The sequence below is a fragment of the Podarcis bocagei genome, assembly GCF_964188305.1.
Source record: "Podarcis bocagei genome assembly, chromosome: 13".
In the NCBI taxonomy this organism is placed as follows: domain Eukaryota; kingdom Metazoa; phylum Chordata; class Lepidosauria; order Squamata; family Lacertidae; genus Podarcis; species Podarcis bocagei.
Window position 1 is genome coordinate 17,495,687 of NC_138138.1, and position 21,990 is coordinate 17,517,676.

Below are 21,990 nucleotides of genomic sequence, written 5' to 3' on the forward strand. Positions count from 1 at the left end.
ATTCTTTAAACATTTTTACAAGAGCCAAGTAATTTCATTTCAACATTTTTCCAACGTTCATAATCATGGAACTTTGGAGTGTCAGGCATAGCCCTATTGGCTTTAGCCCAAACGTAGCAGAGTTTTCCTGCACAGCGAGGAAGCTAGTTGCGGCAGTAATGACTAGTCAGCTAGACTCAGAAGAACTATTTACAGGATTTATTAAAAAAGGAAAAAATAAAACCAGCAGAGTTTCTGCATACAAATAAAAGCAAAATAAATCCTTCCTTTCTCTCTCAAAACCATACACAGCACTTCTAACTCCTAACACACCTCACACCAAACTGTGCTAGCAATCCCTAGATAACAGAGTTGAGTGCTGCTCGTTAACCAATCAGAGTGAGTAGTTTCTAGGTCAAGCAGACCTGGGCTTTCTGCCAAGAGTAAATTGACACCAGCTTGAGTTAATTGGTGAAGCTAGAATCTGCAAGTTTTCCACGAGAACCAATTAACAGAAACTGAAACAGAAACTGAACACCCCCTCACAGATTCTGCTGAACAATTAACTCCAAATACACCTATGTAGGAGATTATTTTTCCAGCAAACCTAAACCCTTGCACATACGCTTGTTCTTTATCTTTGCCAATGGTTTAGTTAACACATCTGCGACATTTTCTTCACTTGACACATAAGTACAGGTGATTATATTGTCTTGTACACAGCAACGTACATTTTGGTATTTTACAGAGATATGTTTGGAACGCGATTTGAAACCCTCTGTTTTACTTAAGGTTATACAAGCTTGATTATCAATGTAAACTTGTACTGGTTCTCCACAATTTACATTTAAATCTGCTAACAAATGCTTGAAATAAATCACCTCGTTGCACAATTCACTCAATGCGGCATACTCTGATTCCGTTGATGACACACTTACAACGTCTTGCTTGCGTGACCGCCAGCTGATTAAAGCTCCACCGACCATTATAACTAGTCCTGTGACAGATTTTCTATCTGGCAAATTTCCCCAGTCACTATCACAGTAGCAACTCAACATTTCATCCTCTGAAGAATTTAATTGTAACATATAGCCAATTGTCTGTTTGAGATACCTCAGAACTTGTTTTACCCCTTTCCAGGCATTTAGTGTGGGTTTTGAGACCAATCTACTTAATATGCCTACTGCATAGCTAATATCAGGTCTGGACCACTGTGCTATATACAATAAACTTCCAATTACAGAGTGATATACATCAGGATGTTCAAATTCAGGACTCTCATCTATGTGAAGTGTTTTTATGAAACCTGGATCCATAGGCACCGCTGCCCCTTTGCAATCCTGCATCCTGTATGTAGTCAGTAGTTGTTTAACTTTGTTCTGCTGACTAATTAGGCAGCTGCCATCTTGGGCCCAGCACACTTCCAACCCTAGATGTGTCCTAACCGGGCCTAAGTCTTTTGTACACCCACCTGCAGCCTACAATCTTTGCCCCCTCAGGCGCTGCTACTGGTGTAAAGACCTTGTGCTCATTCAGAGAGGACATCTCTTCCTCCATTGCCTGTTTCCAGCGCTCTGCCTCCTCTTTTGGTAACTTTAACACCTCCTGAAAACTCTTGGGTTCTGCACTTACACTAAACACATTTGCAGTATCAGGAGAAAAACGCACCGGAGGCACTCCTTTGTTTTGTCTTTTAGATCTTCTGGGAGAAAATTTTTCTTCTGACCCACTTTCCTCCTCAGAACTACGACCTCTCTTTTGTTGCTTAGCAACTGGTCTTTGGCTAACTCCACTTTCTTGAGAGCTCTTATCTGAACTTTCCTCCCCCTCAGACTCTGATTCTCTGTGTCTACTTTCAGAGTCATGAAGCTCCTGGGAAGGTTCAAACCAAACCTCAGTATTGGCATGTAGTCTCTCCCAGCCACTATGTTCACAAAAACTGGCATTCCTGGAGATCACAATGCCATTTGTCCCTTCAGCAAAGCGGAAACCTTTTCCCAGCTCCTGGTAACCCACAAACACTAGCTGTTTGGTCTTAGGATCTCCCTTCTTTCTCATTTGTTTCGGAATTAATACCCAGGCTTTTGATCCAAACACATGCAAATGGTCAATTTTGGGTTTTTTCTGAAACAATTTAAAGTACGGGGTTGTACCTATGGTTTGATGAAAGAGCCTATTTTGGAGATAACACGCGGTGAGCATGCTCTCCCCCCAATAAGACATGGGCAAATCAGCATCATCAAGCATGGCAAACATCATATCTTGTAAAGATCTGTTTTTTCGCTCTGCAACGCCATTCTCCTCTGGGGAAAAAACATTCGTTTTTCTATGCCCAATGCCACGCTTTTGTAACCAATCTTTAAAGGCATTTGACATAAATTCGCCACCTCTGTCCGTCTGTATCCTTTTGAGTTTAATGGACAGAAATCTTTCCACAGATGCCACCCAGCCTTTAAATTTAGTGAACACGTCACCCTTATTCTTCATGGGAAAAACCCAAGAATAACGCGTGGCGTCATCCACAATTGTTAGTGAAAAACGCGATCCACCCCTGCTTACAGCAAATGGACCAATTACGTCCATGTGAACCAGCTGTAGCGGTGACTCACTGACTCTGTCACTTCTGGGGTAAGAGACTCTGTGGGTTTTAACCTTTTTACACACATTACAATCAAGGTACTTGTTACAACTCTTTAAATTACCCCCATCAGCCAATTCAGACATTTTTAGTACACTTTTCCAGCAAGCATGCCCCATTTTCCTATGCAATAAGTGCACACAGTTGTCATGTATAGCTTTGTTATTCACTGCAGGCTGAGATTTACTGACTACTGCTGCAACTTGAGATCCTGCTTTAAGCCAAAACAAGCCTCCCTCTGACTTAGCAGTGCCTAAAATCTCACCAGCCTTTTTAATAATGCAACTGTCTCCTTCAAAATACACTTTAAACCCAGCTTTTAGCAAACAATCTACAGACATCAGATTGCTCCTTAATGACGGCACACAAAGTACATTTTGCAGGCACTCACGAAGACAAGGAACAAAAACTGCACCCCCCGAAATCACTTCGGAAGTACTTCCGTCTGCTAGAGCCACCTGGCTGCGCTGTGCTGAGTTCTTGGAAACAAATAATTCATCTGAATTCACGATGTGGCGAGACGCTCCCGAATCGACCACCCAGACCGCTTGTTTCTCATCAGCAATCTTGACCTCGCCGGTCACCAGCTGAGCCGACTGTTTTCGTTTGAAGAATTTCTTTTTACGCTGCTGCTGCTGCTGATCTCGTCTCTGCTCCTGCACCGGCAACTGAGACTTGACCAACTCCGGACATTGTCGTTTTAGATGCGCTGAAGACCCACATCGGAAACAACGCCTAACAGCAAACGCTGACTCCTCACCAGTACGCTGCTTTTGCTCCACCTCTGGCACGGCTCGAGAACTCCTTCCAAACCGCCCACCTGTAGAAGCCTCTGCAGCCAACGACCTTTCTTGCCTCTTCTGCCATTCTTCAATCAAACGCCCAGTAACGTAACTGACTGATAAATCATGCTCCTGTATGCCTTCTAGAGACAAAACTAAATTATCCCAGCTTTCCGGGAGAGAACTCAAAATAATAGCCACCTTCTCCTGCTGGTCTAGTGCACAGTCTCTTTCCTGTAGCGCAGCAAACTTTAACTGTAAACTGTGTAGGTGTTCCTGCATTGTAACCCCAGGCTGTAACATTGCCTTGTACAACGCCTTGCGAATGAACAGCTTGGAAACCGCTGTCTCACGCACATGGAGTTCTTTAAGTGCTTGCCACACACCTCTAGCTGTCTTGATTCCCCTCACATACGGCAACTGGGAATCTTCCAGCCCCAAGACAATTGTGGCCCTTGCTCTTTGGTCTTTATCGAGGTCTTCATCATCAGGCTTCGTAGGAAACTTACTCACCACTTGCCAGAGACGATCCCTCTGCAGCACTGCCTGCATGCGTTCCGACCACAGCAAGTAATTGGAGTCATTCAGACGCTCAAAAGCCATCTGACCTGGTTGTGAGGCCATCTTGAGAGCGATGTCCCTGGAACCCGGAACCAGCTACTCACGACCACCGAGAGAGAAAACAGGAACCACAGCACCCAGCACTCACACGCTGCAGCTGTTGTCCTTGAGTCCGCTGCGTCACCAGCTCACCACGGTCAGGAACCAGCCAGGAACAACAACTTCTGGAACTACTGGAACCAACGCCGTTGATGCTGACACCACCGCAACTCAGGCTGGCAGCACAATGCCCATAACCTCATGGAACTTTGGAGTGTCAGGCATAGCCCTATTGGCTTTAGCCCAAACGTAGCAGAGTTTTCCTGCACAGCGAGGAAGCTAGTTGCGGCAGTAATGACTAGTCAGCTAGACTCAGAAGAACTATTTACAGGATTTATTAAAAAAGGAAAAAATAAAACCAGCAGAGTTTCTGCATACAAATAAAAGCAAAATAAATCCTTCCTTTCTCTCTCAAAACCATACACAGCACTTCTAACTCCTAACACACCTCACACCAAACTGTGCTAGCAATCCCTAGATAACAGAGTTGAGTGCTGCTCGTTAACCAATCAGAGTGAGTAGTTTCTAGGTCAAGCAGACCTGGGCTTTCTGCCAAGAGTAAATTGACACCAGCTTGAGTTAATTGGTGAAGCTAGAATCTGCAAGTTTTCCACGAGAACCAATTAACAGAAACTGAAACAGAAACTGAACACATAAAACATTTCTAATGATAAAAAAAGAGAATAAAAACAATCCAATCTTCTTCCAGCGTCCTCTCCCCCCGGTCCCGGGATTGTCAGTCCTTTTTATCCCATTAGTCTGGCACATTAACCTGGTGATCTTATATCCGAGGCCTTCAAATCTTTTCCATGTCCCTTCCGCAGCTTTTCTTCATATTTTCTTTTCACTCGTGGGAACTCCAGCTTGGTAGTGTTTTTGACCCTTTTCAACAAAGCAGCCCCTTTCCCATAGTCCAGACTAGACTTCATGTAGTATTTTAAAACATGTTTCAAATTCCCTCCAAAATTGGAAGTCCCAACAGCTCCAAACCTCTGACGGCCCATTGCCAGACTCGGAAAGTCCAAACATCCCTGCATAGGGGGGTTAGTCCAACCCCCCATTTCCAAATCAATCCAAACTTTGTCTTTCCAAATCTGGTTTTTTCCAAGTTCATTTGTCAAATCCAAAGGCTCATTTTCCTGCTGGGCCAAAAGTCCCTCCATCTCTGGCGCCCAAGATTCTGCAACATCCTCTTCTATCATCTGCTCTGTCAGGACACACTCCTGTTTAAGTTCCTGGGTGGGCTCCATATAATTTCCCACTACCTGTTCAAATGTTCTGGCCGCATTAGTCATCAAATCCATCTTCTGACTTAACTGATCCAATAGGGCATTTATTTTACAGAAAGCACCCAACAGTGCTTCTGAAAACATTGTCCTGCAAGGTCACAAGTCCTTTCCCACGGTTGTAATCTGGCAGCTGAAAGCTCCCTAGAATTGGTTACAGTTTCACAGTCCCCCTCTAGGGGGAAACTTCTGGTTGTTCTTTCTTTTAAGGACAATAGCAACAAAGTTCCTTTTTTAAAGATATTTTGTCAATATTTGTTCCTTTAAAATGCGAAAGGAAACAGTGGAATCACAATGTTACTCTTCTTTTAACTATCTGTCAAAAACATTTGTGGAATTCTTTTATGAATTGAGAAATGAGTTGATGAAGGAGATAAAGGAAAATTCGGATAAGACAGCAGATAAACTTATAGCCCAAATGGACAAAAATACTGAAATGGTGACAGAGCTGATTATTAAGAGAGAACCAGTGACAAAGAAAACAGAAGCAGTGGAGGTCTTGATGGGTTTCCATGGCAACCGGTCTGGAAAAACAACCAGGCGTGGGACTGAGGCTGGTGGATGTGCCAGGTGCCAGGAAGAAACTTATCAGATCACGGCTAGTCTGGCGTTGGCTGAAGACAGCTGTGGGACAGAGCTAAGTTTCGTTATTGACTCTGCAGCTAATCGCAATTTGATTCCAGAGACACCTGCTGTTGAGAGGTGGAATTGCAAGGCAATTCCTGCCGGGAAAACTGTACTGTTTGCCAATGGACAGAAAAGAAATATAACTAATGCTGTAAATTTGAATTTTGCTGTTTTACAGGAAACGTTGGAGTGTTGTACCGTTCCTGGGATGCACCACTGTCTTTTATCTGTGCCTTATTTACTGAAAAAGGGATTTACGGTTTGTTTTCAGGATGATGTGTGCACAATCTCCAAAGGAGGGAGGATGCTTGCCAAGGTTAAAAAGGGGCAGAATGATCTCTTCATTCTTAAAACGTCTCTGGAGGGTGATGGGAAGGTTGAGAAAGCACAAGCACTGCGTGCTACAATTCCCAATCATGATTCATGTGTACATGCTTGGCATACACGAACAGCTCATGGTTCTTTGGAAGCGCTACAGGTGCTACCAGAGGTTTCTAAAGGGTGCAGGATTTCAGAATGTGGACATGCTGTAAGTTGTGAAACTTGCAAGCTGGCAAAGGTAAAAGGATGCAGTTATCCAAAGGTTGAGAGGATAACCACTAGGCCTTTTGAACAAATTCACATAGATTTGTGGGGTCCTGTAAAGGAACCAAGTCTGGGAGGGTCAAGGTATCTGCTCTCGATGCAGGAGGATTTTACTCAGAATTCCTGGACTCACGGTCTCAAATCCAAGGATGATGCAGCACAGCTGATCAAACGTTGGATTGAGGAGGTGGAACAAAGGTTTTCCACCAAAGTGCTAGCTGTCACAAGTGACAGAGGAGCTGAGTTTACAGGTTCTGCTTTGCAGAAGTACTTTCGCAAGAAAGGGATACGTCACACAGTGACTTCACCCAATCAGTGGGGGGTGGCAGGGCTGAAGTGTCAGGCTCTGGTTAAAACTGCACAGGTGTTGCTGAAAGATTCTGGGTTACCTCCAAGGTTTTGGCTGGAGGCAATCAAGTATGTGAGCTTCACCTGGAATCGCACCTGGAATGGAAACTGTGATTGATATGAAGAAATACCAGGAGACACTCAGGGCAGATATGGATGGCATGGGGGGTAGGCAGGAAATATTTGGGAATGCCTTGGTGGCTGAGATAAGGCAAAAATTACAGCCTCTGAGTCTACGAGGAGACTGTGAGGAAGGTGAGCAGGATTTTAAATCTGACTTAACTGATAGTCACCTTCCTGTGAAATTTAAATATGCCAAAGTTAGGAAAAAGAATATGTGCAAAATAATGTAAATAAATTGATACATTGGCAGGCTCAGACTACACAGTTGCAATCAGCAAAATTTAGATAATATTAGAAGAAGAATAATTGATGAAGTATGTGTGAGGAAATGCAGAAGAATTTTGTTAATATAAGGAACCAGAAGAGGTAATGGAGGGAAGTCATGAGGTCTAAAGAAAACAAAGATAAGGTTTTGAAATGTTTTCGTGAATGGGGACAAGGGGAGGAATTTGTGGGGGTTTTTTGGTAGTTAGTTGTGGAAATTAATTGTGAAAAAACCCAATAAAATTTTACACACACACACACACACACACACACACACACACACACACAGTGGTGCCTTGCAAGACGAAATTAATTCGTTCCGCGAATTTTTTCGTCTAGCGAATTTTTCGTCTTGCGAAGCACGGTTTCCCATAGGAATGCATTGAAAATCAATTAATGCGTTCCTATAGTCAAAAAAAGTCCAAACAAAGGCAAATTTGGTACAGCAAGAGTTTATTAAGTGCTCTTTAAAGTCACACATACTGTAAAGAGCATTTCAAAATTCAAACCCAGAATTTTTTTAAAAAAACAGCAGAGTGGCCCAATGGTCACAGAAAATCATAAAAATGCAGAAAAAAACCACAAGCTTCCAGATTCTTGCAAACCCCTCCCCAACTGTTCCCCCAGCCACCCAGCACACAGAAATTCAAATCCAGAATTTTTTTAAAAAAACAGCAGAGTGGCCCAATGGTCACAGAAAATCATAAAAATGCAGGGGGAAAAAACAAGCTTCCAGATTCTTGCAAACCCCTTCCCAACACCAAGTCCTTGAATTCCAAACACCCCAACCCAAAATCCAAAACCCCCCAAAAAAGTTTTATTTTTTTTTTATAATAATTTTTATTGCATTTTTTCCAAATTACAGATAGAAAAGAAAGAACATAAAAAGAAAGAAAAAGACAGAGAATCTCAACCATTTCATCAACTTATTTCAGAATTCTATCGGACTTCCCCACATCTCCCGCATAATGCATTCTTAACAATAAAATTTATCAGCAAATTATAACCTTGTTTCATATGTTTCTTTTTTACTTTCAATTGCAGTTTAAGTTTAAATCTCTTGTTTTCCATTTACTCTTAAAATATAGCATATTGTCATTTTTACCCATTTAAACCTTAATTCTTTCATAAAAATTATCCAATTTCTTATATAAACCACTTTTGTTGCTGGGGCTAACATTCCAAATCATACGGCATCTTAAAGTTCATATAACTTATAATACTTTTGCAAATAATCCTTAAATTTTTTCCAATCCTCCTCCATAGCTTCTTCTCCCAGATCTCGGATCCTTGCAGTCATCTCGGCTAGTTCCATGTAGTTCATCAGTTGCGTCTGCCAGTCCTCCAGTGTGGGCAAATCTTGAGTCTTCCAATGCTTAGCGATAAGAATCCTTGCTGCAGTAGTAGCGTACATGAAAAGAGTTCTATCTTTCTTTGACACCTTCTGGCCGACAATGCCCAGGAGGAATGCCTCCGGTTTCTTAGGGAAGGTGTATTTAAACACCTTTTTTAACTCGTTATATATCATTTCCCAGAAGGCCTTCACTCTTGGGCAGGTCCACCAGAGGTGAAAGAATGTCCCTTCAGCCTCCTTACATTTCCAGCATTTATTATCGGACAAATGGTAAATCTTAGCAAGCTTGACTGGGGTCATGTACCACCTGTATACCATTTTCATAATGTTTTCTTTCAAGGCATTACATGCCGTAAACTTCATACCGGTGGTCCATAACCTTTCCCAGTCCTCAGACATGATGTTATAACCAATGTCCTGAGCCCATTTTATCATGGCTGATTTAACTGTCTCATCCTGTGTGTTCCATTTAAGCAGCAAGTTATACATTCTCGATAATAGCTTGGTCTTTGGTTCTAACAATTCTGTCTCAAGTTTCGATTTTTCCACCTGGAATCCTGTTTTTTTATCTAGCTTAAAAACCTCATTGATTTGGGCATAGTGAAACCAATCTTGCACCTTACCCTTTAACCTTTCAAAGCTCTGCAACCTCCAATTGTCTCCAACGTTCTCTATTATTTCCCAATATTTCGGCCATCCGGCCTCCATATTGGGTTTTTTCCGAGCCTTGGCCTCTATTGGTGATACCCACCTCGGAGTTTTGCTTTCTAATAAGTCTTTGTATTTTTTCCAGACCATAAATATTGCTCTCCTGACAATATGGTTTTTAAACATTCCATGTGTTTTTGCCTTGTCATACCACAAATACGCATGCCAACCTAACGAGTTATTAAAGCCTTCCAGATCCAGGACATCAGTGTTTTCCAACAAAATCCAATCTCTCAACCAGCAGAAGGCTGCAGCTTCGTAATATATCCTTAAGTCCGGCAGGGCAAATCCCCCTCTCTCCTTTGCATCAGTTAGTATTTTAAACTTTATTCGGGGCTTTTTGCCCTGCCAGACAAATTTAGAGATATCCTTCTGCCACTTTCCAAAACATTCCACTCTGTCCACAATCTGTAAGGCCTGAAACAAAAACAACATCTTTGGCAAAACGTTCATTTTTATGGCTGCAATTCGGCCTAACAAGGATAACTTCAGTCTTGACCAAATTTCTAAATCTTTTTTAACTTCTAACCAACATTTCTCGTAATTATCTTTAAATAGGTTCAGGTTCTTGGAAGAGAGATTGACCCCCAGGTATTTCACTTTTTAAACAATGTTTAGTTCTGTTTCCTTCTGAAACTCTTCTGTTTCAGTAGCTGTCAAATTTTTCCCTAACACCTTAGTTTTTTGTTTGTTCAACTTGAAACCCGCCACCCGACCAAATTTCTGTATCAGTTCTAAAACTCTTTTTGTACTAGATTCTGGCTCCTGTAATGTTAAAACCAAGTCATCTGCAAATGCTTTCAGTTTATATTGTTTCACTCCGACCCGTATTCCTTGTACCTGCCGGTCCTTCCTTATCATGTTCAGCAAAACCTCCAGGACTGAAATAAACAATAAAGGTTTTAAAAAGCTTAACTTACCAAATGGCTGCAAAATAAGTTTTGGAAAAGCTTCAAAAATCACCAAAGTCTTTAAAAACCTCAAAAAAGGCTACTATGTACACTGCGTTCTATGAGTTGCTCCTCGAAGTCAAGTTGCAACTGTATTAACGGTGTTAAGAAAAAGGAAACAAACTTGCAAGACGTTTTCATCTTGCGAAGCAAGCCCATAGAGAAATTTGTCTTGCGAAGCAGCTCAAAAACGGAAAACCCTTTCGTCTAGTGAGTTTTCCGTCTTGCGAGGCATTCGTCTTGCAGGGCACCACTGTATATATAAACTAATGAATAGACGCCAACATTATTCTGTTTCTCTACACCCTCAATGACTCACCTATGTTGGGTCAAATGTTCAGATAATCCAGTGTCCCACCAAAATTGTACCATCCCTTTTTTGTGGGATATTGAATTCCATTATCATTACCACTTCTGGCTGAGTGTTAGAATCAGATCTAAGCAGAGAATTTGGCTGATAATTTTTATTCTTGTTATGTTATTTCCCAGCCCACCAACTCATTCATAACTTCTGCATTTCAACATATCACACTGTATATCGTAGCTTAAAATATTTTAAATATTCCTGATATTTTATATCCTTTATTTATTACAACCCACCTTAATGTGTATATTATAATATTTTTCTTGCACCAATTTTGTTTTTATTCTGTTCAGGTCTATAACAACATGTTTTTTGCCAGTTATTCAATATTTCTGATGTAACGAGACCTAGTTATTACCTCATCGGTAATTACCAGCCTTGTCATAAACAAATCTCCCTTGGATAATGTCTCAATGGATTTCCAGAGAATACCAGCCAAAGTCTAAACAAGGGTATAAAAACCCCTTCCTGATATTCTAAGCAAGGGAGAGGTCAGAGACAGAGGAAGGATTTCTGCTTTTCTATTTGTCGAGTTGCAAAATAGGATTTTAATCTGTGAATTGTTAGAGAAGTGTTGTTCGTGACAAGGCAGAATATTGAAAATATGTTCTAGATGGAAATGAGTGTTTCTGATAAGAAATAGTATTTGCCTCAGTATGCTGTTGTTTATTGTGCCTCTTCTCTTTCATTTGCCACATATGGTGTGCAAACATACCACTAGCTGCGCCATCCAAGATCTGTCCAGAATTCCACATGAATACTACCAACCTGGTCATCTTATTATTGGTGGACTTGCTTCTCACCTCTTTACTTCTTTTGGCGAAGAAGACTTCACAGAAAGGCTACCTATCCATCAACTTCTTGATATCTTGTAAATACTTCATGTGTTAAGTAATCAGATGATACAAAAACATTCCCCAGCTCTAACCGGGCTTACTCAAAAGCAAGTTCCACTGATTTCAGCGGGATTTCTTTCTAGGCATAAATGGTGGTGGGGGGGGACTTCTGCATAGCTGAGGCGTTGGCTTGGAAGGAGGGAAATGGAGATCTGAATGTGTCAGTGAGAAGAGGCTGCCTGTTGGTGTGCTCTCTGCTCCCCATATCCCACCAAATTTATTCCAAGAAGAGTTTAACAATCAGACCCACAGCTTAAACTTGCTTAGTTTGAGATAGAAAGTCCTTCTCTGTTTTGAATACTGAACTTCACCTCAGAAAGCCTGGTGTGAGGGGTCTGAAAGCTCACTTCTCCTCTGAGGTAAAGTTCTAAGAGTCCCAGGTGTTCTCATCCCAATCAGGCTAGACTTTTATGATGCTCCTAGTTATAAATGTGTCACAGCTACTCCATTAAGCTAGGCTATCTACTTCTCTGCAGTTTGATGCAACTCTTTTGATCAATACCTGTAGATGAATGTAAGTGTATGTTTTGCGCTTTCACATTTCACCAAATGTTGCAGTGCAGTGTTCCAGTCACGTAATGTATACAAAATGCATATACTGGGGTAAAATGTAAAAAAATATATATGCATATATTAATGAAAGTGGTATATAAGTATACAAGTGGAATGCAATGAATTCTTTAAGGGGAAATTGCTTTGCAGACATGTGCATGTCAGGGCACAATTTGCATGAAAATGTTGAAGAATTGTCATGAGGTCCTAATTTCTATAAAAGAAAATTGCATAGCATATATCCCAAGTATACAGCATAAAATTCTCATTGCAGTATTTTGCCAAAGAACTACCAGCATATCCTGGCCTTGGTATTTGCTGTCAAGGAGGTCAATGAGAACCCCAAGATCTTACGTAATATCACCTTAGGATTCCACATCTACGACAGTTACTTCAATGAAAGGATGACCTACCGGGCTGCTCTGAATCTTCCCTCCACACTTATGCCCAACTACAAGTGCAACATCCAGAAACACCTGGTGGCAGTTATCGGGGGACTGGACTTTGATTCCTCTCTCCAAATGGCAAGTATCTTGGGCATCTACAAGATTCCTCAGGTAAGATGCTGCCTTGGGGACTTCACACTCATTCCCCATGATCATCTGACAATTTTATTTCCCCCTGAAGTATTAGTATTCATCCTAATACTTTCCTCCAAAAATCCGTAAGTGTTGGACATCACATAAACATGTGTTTCAAAGAAGCATTATCCTTATTTATTCTCCAGCACGATGGCATTGTAGATACGGAATTCCCTTCTGTACAAATGTCCAGTATATTCTAAATTTTATCTTTTGGTGTATAAGAAATAGTTTATAATCTAGAGACACATTTGTTACAGAAGCTAAAATGTTGTCCCACTGTTCAGGTAAAATAGGAACCCCTAATCCATTATTCCATTAATTTCTCAGATAGCGCATGTAAAGGTGATTATTTGAAACCAAATACCTATATCTATAACCAATTGCTCTAGTAAAGCAAGGGGGATGAAATGGGGAAGGAAGATGAGGGGAAAGGGAAGGGAAGCTGCACTGCAGGACTGCAGGAAAACTGGCATGCAGCAGTAGAAGAGAAGGCGGGGACGGCCTACAAGCACAGGGTGCACTCATGGAGGCTAAATCTGTGACTGCCCCCAGTTTTTTGGAGCCCCCTGAGGCTACCACCTCATCTCACTTCTGGGCAGGCTGGCCCTGGAAGCACATACCCAGTCCTTCTACATTTATGGATTATGTGCCTTTATTTTCCTTTAGCTCACTTATGGCTCCTTTGCCCCAGAGGATGCTGGTCAAAGCCAATCCACTTCCTTCTATAGGATGGCGCCCAATGAAGTCCATCAATACAGTGGGATTGTTGAGTTACTTCTGCATTTTGGTTGGACGTGGGTTGGGTTGCTTGCTGCAGGTAATGTCAGTGGAGAGAGATTTATTCACACCCTGAAAACTCTGCTTTCCCAGAAAGGCATTTGTTTGGCCTTCTCAGAGAGAACCGTGAAAACAGCATATTTGACTGAGTATTACGCCATGTATTCCCAATGGATCCAAATTTATCAAGTTATTATGGAGAATAAAGCCAAGTTTATTGTTGTCTATGGAGAAACAGAGTCCATGCTTAGCTTGCGAATAATGGTAGCACTTGGTGCAGTGGACAATGGAACCAAGACATCTGAGGGCAAGGTGTGGATTCTGACAGCACAACTGGACTTCAAAGCACTGACCTTTCAAATGAACTGGGATATGCAACTCTTCCAGGGTTCCCTCTTCTTTAGAATTCATTCAAATGTTGTACAAGGATTCAAAGCCTTTCTTCAGGTCCAAAATCCATTTGAGGCGAATGGAAATGGCTTTGTCAAGCAGTTCTGGGCACAAGTCTTTCTCTGTTTATTTCCAAACTCCAGTACAGAGGAGCAGGACAGTGGAACCTGCACTGGAGAGGAGAAGCTAGAAGATCTCCCGTCATCTGGCTTTGAGATGAGCATAACAAGCCACAGCTATAGTGTCTATAATGCTGTCTATGCCGTAGCACATGCTCTACATGCCATGTTCTTGCCCAGGACCAAATTCAAGGCAGTGGTGGAAGGAGGGATGCAAGAGTTTCAGAAGCTAAAGCCTTGGCAGGTAACGCCTATCCCGTGGTACAATTTATTAGACCTGGGCACAGTACCCTGAACATTTTCGAGCACTCAGTGCAGGATCATATCCCCTCCGTAACTTGTGTGCAGGGAAGCAGGAGGATATAATCCTGCACTGTGCCGCTCCTTCCCACGCAACTTCTCTGCACACAAGTTAAGAGGCAGATCTGATCCCACACTGAGAGGAGAGGTGAGAGCTGGCTGAGAGTGGCAGACAAAGCTGAAAAAATGTAGCTGTGGCTGAGGAATGGAGGTGGGAAAGACCCCTAAAATGGCTGTCCATGACCAGCATAAAAGGGGGGGGAGGGTTTTAAACATTTATTTATGTACGTACGTGCTTACTTATTTACTTACTTACTGAAATTGTTAGTTGAAGTTATCTTTGTTAGAAATCCTGGGAAGCCAAGACCCAGTTTTCTGGCAAGGACTCTTTGGTGAGAGAACTCCAGCAGAGATTTAACATGGCAAAATAAAAGTGTGGAAATCTAGATTGTAAAACCGTAAATGTGTCCTTTCCGCTATACCCCCAAACTCTCCACTGCCCTATCACAAAGATGGACCACACATTTAGTAAGTCACAACAATCAAAGATCAGATTCATGTGCTTTTCTATATAGCAGTCACAAAATGGTAAAATTTCCTAAACTATTGGTATAGAAACATTAGATTCAGACTCCATTCTTGTCAGAATCAAAGGAGGTTGGTTAAAATATGTGGCTAGAGGGAGTAGTTCACACACAGAATTCACATGTAGACTGAGTAGAACAAAAGGCTTTGTTACCCATTTCCTCCTGAGGTGAAGGAAAGTGACTTAGGCTAAGTTTGGTAGGACAGCTTACTCTATGGCATTAACCACTTTGTGCATTAATCAGACTCAAGCATACAGGTTACATGAGGCTGGTTACCCTAGAATTCCTTTGGGACGGGATACAGTAATACCTCTGCGAATGTCCACCTTGTCTAGCGTCCATTCCAGTGAACGTCCACAGCAAACTTGAAAGTATCATAACGGGTTACTTCCGGGTTTGCTGCTTGCGCATGTGCAGAAGCACTAATTCGAGCTTTGTGCATGCGCAGAAGCACAAACCACTCCGAGCACATGCGCAGATGCGGCGCTTTGCCCTGCATCCTTTTTGGCTAGTGGCCGGGGCTCCAGAACAGATCCCAGTTGCAAAACGAGGTATGACTGTATACAAGCAGTGGGACCTAAAAAGCATGGATTTCCCCCCTCATTTCCTCTTTTTTTGGGAATACATTGGGATTTTCCCATAGAAAACAATGGAAATCGTCAGCTTGCTATGTGAACACTCTCAGGAATGGATTATGTTTGCATAGCACTACCTGCATATACTGACAGTCTGGAGGCATCCTGAGTGCCAATAAGGAGAGACATTAACATTACTTTATGATTTCTATTTTCCTTTCAATGCAGCTCCATCCCTTTCTTAGGAGTGTCTCCTTTAACAACTCTGCTGGGGAAACGGTATCTTTTAGTGCAAACGGGGAAGTAGAAGCTGGCTTTGATATCACCAACCTGGTCACTTTTCCAAATAACTCCTTCTTGAGGGTCAAGGTTGGAAGGGTGGGTGTGGAGGCTACACCTGACCAGCCATTCACCCTTGATGACAGCAGAATGGTGTGGCACAGAAGCTTTCACCAGGTGAGGCATAATTCCTACATCTATGAGAGAGAGGGAAATAGAATGTTATTGTAGTTACAGATCATCATCCAGCACATACCTGCCTTTCCAGCCAGAATCAAAACATTTTCCTTGAGAATAGTAGAATCATAGAGCTGGAAGTCATCCCGAAAGATATCTGGCCCAACCCAATTTGTGCCAGGAGGACCAGTTTTAGTTCCTTCCACACCGGAAAAAAAATCCCACCTAAGTTACTATCGGTAAAGCTAAAGGGACCCCTGACCGTTAGGTCCAGTCGTGACCGACTCTGGGGTTGCGGCACTTATCTCGCTTTATTGGCCGAGGGAGCCGGCATACAGCTTCTGGAGAACCAGAGCAGCGCACGGAAACGCCGTTTACCTTCCTGCCAGAGCAGTACCTATTTATCTACTTGCACTTTGATGTGCTTTCGAACTGCTAGGTTGGCAGAAGCAGGGACCGAACAACGGGAGCTCACCCCATCACGGGGATTTGAACCACAACCTTCTGAAATTAATTATCCTTCAGGTTTCACATTTCTCTGAATTTTGTGGTCTAGTTCTCAGCTCAAAAATGGACCAAAATCATTTGAAAAATACACATTGAAGTAAAAAATACGTTTGAAGATGCATCAATTAAGACAAAAAGCATGGCAGGAAGTGTGAAGGAGGCTTCTAAGAGCATTTGGTTGAACTCCTTTACAGTTTCATATTTGGGGACCAAGATAACAACACAAAGTTCCAAATTCATCATCATCAAGCCTTTTATTGGCATCACATACAAGCATCCAAAACAAATCAATACAGAATTATCACTTTCCCAGGGGCACAAAACATTTGCTAAAAGAAAGGAGACAGAGCAGTATATCGTCACAAAAGTTCCAAATTATAGGGAGGCTTCTAAGCATGTTAAGCCTTTTTAATACTTTCTGCTCAGTATGGGAAGGTTGGTGATGAACAAGTATTCATTTTATGTATGGGGGGGGGGGGCTGGTGAAAATGAACTCCCAGTTCCCTTCCCAGTTTAGGCATTATTTTCACAGACGGTCAGTTTCAGCATTCTTTTTTAAAACTGCTAATAGCAAAACAAATAGTTTGGTTCTCAGTAGTTTAGTGTCTTCCTACTGCTGGCTTAGGGGTGGGGATGAAGCCCAAAGCACTGATAATTTCTGTGTGCTAAAATGTTTATGTTGTTTTTTTTTAAATGGGCAGGTTCCACCCCTTTCTGAGTGTAACCCAAACTGCCCTCCTGGTTCCAGCAAGAAAAAGAAGGAGGGGGAGCAATTCTGCTGCTATGATTGCGCTCCATGTCCTCAAGGCAAGATTTCGTCCCAGAAGGGTAAGAGACACGAGATATGTACTTTTCAAACATATGTCATGTTAGAAGTTGTTGGAAAAATTAAGTAAATAGGTAAATAATTGCTAATATGGCAGACCCTCCAAGTGTCCCTATTTTCCAGGGACATCCCTGAGTTAGAGAAGCCGTCCTGGTTTCTGATTTGTTCCCAGAATGTCCCACTTTTCCTTTGGATGTCTCTATTTTCATTGGAGAAATGTTGAAGGGTATGAAGTTATTTGACCCGAACTGTCTGAAGGCAATCCTATATAGGGAAGGTTTTTTAATGTTTAATGTTTTATTATTATTTTTATATATGTTGGAAGCTGCCCAGAATGGCTGGGGCAACCCAGTAAGATGTGTGGGGTAAAAATAGTAAAATTATCATTATGGAATGGGACATCCCTATTTTCATCAGAGACATGTTGGAGCAGTGGCGTAGCGTGGGTTGTCAGCACCCGGGGCAAGGCAAGTAATTTGCGCCCCCTAACACGTGGATTTGCGCCCCCTAACCCGTGGATTTGCGCCCCCTAACCCTAACCCCCAGATGTTGCGCCCGGTGCGGCCGGCCCCCCCTGCACCCCCACGCTACGCCACTGTGTTGGAGGGTATGATATGGTAAGAATTTACTTCTAAACCACTCGTTCTTGACGAGGTGAGGGAACAAACCTTTAAATAAACTCCAACAAAGAGAATATGCAAGCAAAGTGTCCAGTAGGGACCTGATTTATTAGAGAAGCTATTGCAATGAGGCAGCCTCACTAAATCAGTTGTTCAGCTAACCGCCAGTTAGACAAACTGCCTGAAAGCACATTTTAACAAAGATTTTATTGGGTTTTTCACACATAAACATACATCATATAACATCATTATAGAATGCGTACCACAAGAAAGGTTACATGTTAAGGGGTGAAAAAGTCCCTGTTTTATGTTTCCCATCATTTATCTTGATTAGTCAAACTCTGGAGCTCCAGATATAAGCTTTTACTCACTTATTGTACATCTTCCTTGACAACTAGACATTCAGAAAGTGCCATAATCCATTCCTGTATCTTCCCACAGCTTACGGAATCTCAAGGAAACCACAGGGCTTGTAACTTACAACACCCTAGCCACTTGTGCCCTCTGGCTAAACATACAATCCTTCAGGGGCAGATAAGCAAGGAATGCAGTGATTCGGCAGTTTATCTGGTATAGGGGAGCAGCATAAAAGAGTTACAAAAATGCAGGAATACACGAATCAAAATCATTATTTGATACATACGTTCTATATAGAAAATAAATGCAATTACTATGGGATATACAAAAAAGTATTGACTGTCTAAAGTAAAACTTCTACATTGGTAATATAGTCCATTTTGTACATATTGTTTAATTGGAGGTCTGCATCAAAAGTTTTTAGACAAGCATACATTTTGCAGGGTCACTGTGTTTTGGTTAATGTGTTGGTCAAAACAGTGCAATTTAGATGACTTTCCCAGTCAAATTTCAGTAAAACCAAATTTCTCCTCCATCTCTATTAGCAGACAGCCCCAATAAATGAATATGTACCTTATTCTAAAAAGAAAAGGTTTATCACCAATGATCTAATCTTTGTTTGAGGTTAAAATAAGGCAGGCAGTACTAAGCTAAATGGACCAGTGATTTGTCTTGGTAGAAGACACCTTCCTAAGTTCCTGTACTGAACAATTACCATATTTTTTGCTGTATAGGATACACCCGACCATAGGATGCACCTTGTTTTAGAGGGGGAGAACAAGAAAAAAAAAATCTCCCCCTCTCTGCTCAGCGCCCCTTCAGCGAAGCGGCAGGAGAAACGGAGCCCCTTCTATTTCTCCTCCCGCTTCGCTGAAGGGGCGCTGAGCAGCTCTCCCTCTCTGCTGAAGCCAGGAGAGTCTTGCTCTCCTGGCTTCAGCAACAGGAACCTGAAGCCTTTGGAGCGCAGCATGAGTTCCTGCTGCACTCCAAAGGTTTCAGGAGACTATCCCTGAAGCCTGGAGAGCGAGAGGGGTCGGTGCGCACCGACCCCTCTCGCTCTCCAGGCTTCAGAGAAAGCAACACGTAGCCTCCGGAGCGTGGAGGGAGCGCTCCCTCTGCCCTTCAGAGACTTCGCATTGCTATCGCTGAAGCCAAAGAGCCTCTGGGGATGAGCTTAGCATTGTTTGCTCTTTCTCTCTCTTTCCTCACAGTGGTGGTCCAAGCCATCTTCATTAAACATCAGGACACACCCATTGTCAGAGCAAACAATCGGGACCTCACCTACACTCTCCTCATTTCACTCCTGCTCTGCTTTCTCTGCCCGTTGATCTTCCTCAGCCCTCCAGAAAGAGTGAGCTGCCTGCTCCGACAAATGGCTTTTGGCCTTGTTTTCACAGTGACTGTTTCTTGTGTGCTGGCCAAGACTATCACGGTGGTTCTGGCCTTTGTGGCCACCAAACCAGGATCCAGAATGAGAAAATGGGTGGGGAAAAGGCTCGGAAGCACCATTGTGTTGTCATGTACCATTATCCAAGTGGGCATTTGCACTGTGTGGTTAGGAACCTCTCCCCCACTTCCTGCTTCTGACATGCACTCTGTGATGAGAGAAATCATTCTAGGCTGCAACGAAGGGTCAGTTGCCCTGTTTTACTGTGTCCTGGGCTACATGGGCTTTTTGGCCATTGTCAGCTTTGTTGTGGCCTTTTTTGCCAGGAAATTGCCTGAGAGCTTCAATGAGGCCAAATTCATCACCTTCAGCATGTTCTTGTTTTGTAGTGTTTGGATCTCCTTTGTTCCAGTGTACCTGAGCACCAAGGGGAAATACATGGTAGCTGTGGAGATCTTCTCCATCTTGGCCTCCAGTGCTGGCATACTGGGTTCCATCTTTTCCCCAAAATGCTACATCATTGTGTTAAGACCTGATCTGAACAGCAAGGAGCAATTAATAAAAAGGAAGTAGTAAATTATCCTATCATCTCTGTTTTTCACTTTACCAGAATATGGACAATATATTCTCTTTCTCCGCATCATGTCATGTATTTTATGTTTAGTATTGCCTGGTATTTTCTGGAAATCTTCAAAGATTTTAATTTATGTCCTTTGTTACAGCTGAAACGAGTAACTTATGGATTGAGCTTTGCTTTTGGTCTTTGAGCAGGACATCTAGCTTGTGCCATTGGTTTTTCAACACTGGTTAGACACCGCTCTCCTTTCAACACACTGTAAAAAGGGGAAAACTCCAAAGAGAATTAAAATATGGCAGGAAAGATGCCGAAAATAAGAGATTGTCTTCAAAAATCTTCAACAGAAAAAACTTTTTGTTCTTATGGTTTGGGAAGGGGTGGAAGACGGCTGGCGAGGCCATACATTGGACCAATGTGCTTAAGCCAACCAGGCCTTAGGGCCTATTTCCCACAGCACAAGACCATGTTCATCCTTGAACCCATGCAGCTAAGTACGTAGATTTCTGTGCAGTCACTGTGACCTTGATGCAAACAGGCCCCAGACACTCAGGTGGTAAACTGCAATAATTGATGGCACGCAGGTATATCTATGAACACAAATGAATGGGGGATGGATCTAGTAAAGCTTTAGGCTGTGTCTATGTGTATAATAAATAAAAGCATATTCAGCTGCTGTGAGTACTCCATTCCTATTTTCAATCCTGGGAAACATCCCCTGATTAAACCTATCTTATCTGACTGCTCTCATTATCTATCAACATAAAAAGAGTTATTTTGAAGTGATTCTCAATATTGGAGGTAGCCCCACCAGATTGCTGTTTGGGATATAGGTGGCATAGGAGGACAATGAGATTTAGTAATAGAAGTAACAGATGGATACCATGTAACATAAAAACTATCCCATTTCTCTCTTTTTTAAAAAATGATATTTATTGAAAAAAGATTTAAAAAAAAAATTACAAAGAAAAAAGACAAAAACAGAAAAATAAAACAAAAAATAAAACCATCATTTACAAATTCTCCACTTTCATTACCTTCTTTCCATGACCTCCTCCTCCTCCCATCTCTTGTATCTTGATTAATAATTGTCACAGCAAATCCTTTCCATAATTCATAATATTCTGTCATTACATTACCTTACTCTATTTTCATCTTATCTTATAAAAAACCTTAAAACTTAAGACTTAAATCTTATTTTTACCAGCTTCTCATAACCATTACCTTTCTACCTAATTCTTTAAACATTTTTACAAGAGCCAAGTAATTTCATTTCAACATTTTTCCAACGTTCATAAAACATTTCTAATGATAAAAAAGAGAATAAAAACAATCCAATCTTCTTCCAGCATCCCCTCCCCCCGGTCCCAGGGTTGTCAATCCTTTTTATCCCATTAGTCTGGCACATTAACCTGGTGATCTTATATCCGAGGCCTTCAAATCTCTTCCATGTCCCTTCCGCAGCTCTTCTTCATATTTTCCTTTCACTCGTGGGAACTCCAGCTTGGTAGTGTTTTTGACCCTTTTCAACAAATCAGCCCCTTTCCCATAGTCCAGACTAGACTCCATGTAGTATTTTAAAACATGTTTCAAATTCCCTCCAAAATTGGAAGTCCCAACAGCTCCAAACCTCTGACGGCCCATTGCCAGACTCGGAAAGTCCAAACATCCCTGCATAGGGGGGTCAGTCCAACCCCCCATTTCCAAATCAATCCAAACTTTGTCTTTCCAAATCTGGTTTTTTCCAAGTTCATTTGTCAAATCCAAAGGCTCATTTTCCTGCTGGGCCAAATGTCCCTCCATCTCTGGCGCCCA

The 21,990-nt window shown here is 42.0% G+C and overlaps 1 protein-coding gene across 2 annotated transcripts; it reads left to right on the forward strand.

The window, feature by feature from the left end:
* The first annotated feature begins 11,007 nt into the window (after nt 1–11,007).
* Nucleotides 11,008–20,212, forward strand: LOC308571027 (vomeronasal type-2 receptor 26-like). 2 transcript variants are annotated; one of them, XM_081166261.1, is made up of 6 exons: nt 11,008–11,539; nt 12,391–12,673; nt 13,367–14,230; nt 15,677–15,904; nt 17,113–17,239; nt 19,426–20,212. In XM_081166261.1, the coding sequence occupies exons 1-6, from the start codon at nt 11,325–11,327 to the stop codon at nt 20,172–20,174; spliced, it is 2,466 nt and encodes an 821-aa protein (XP_081022387.1). In that variant the 5' UTR covers nt 11,008–11,324; the 3' UTR covers nt 20,175–20,212. The 2 variants fall into 2 exon arrangements, with proteins under 2 accessions (XP_081022387.1, XP_081022388.1); XM_081166262.1 differs by lacking the exon at nt 13,367–14,230.
* Nucleotides 20,213–21,990: the final 1,778 nt, after the last annotated feature.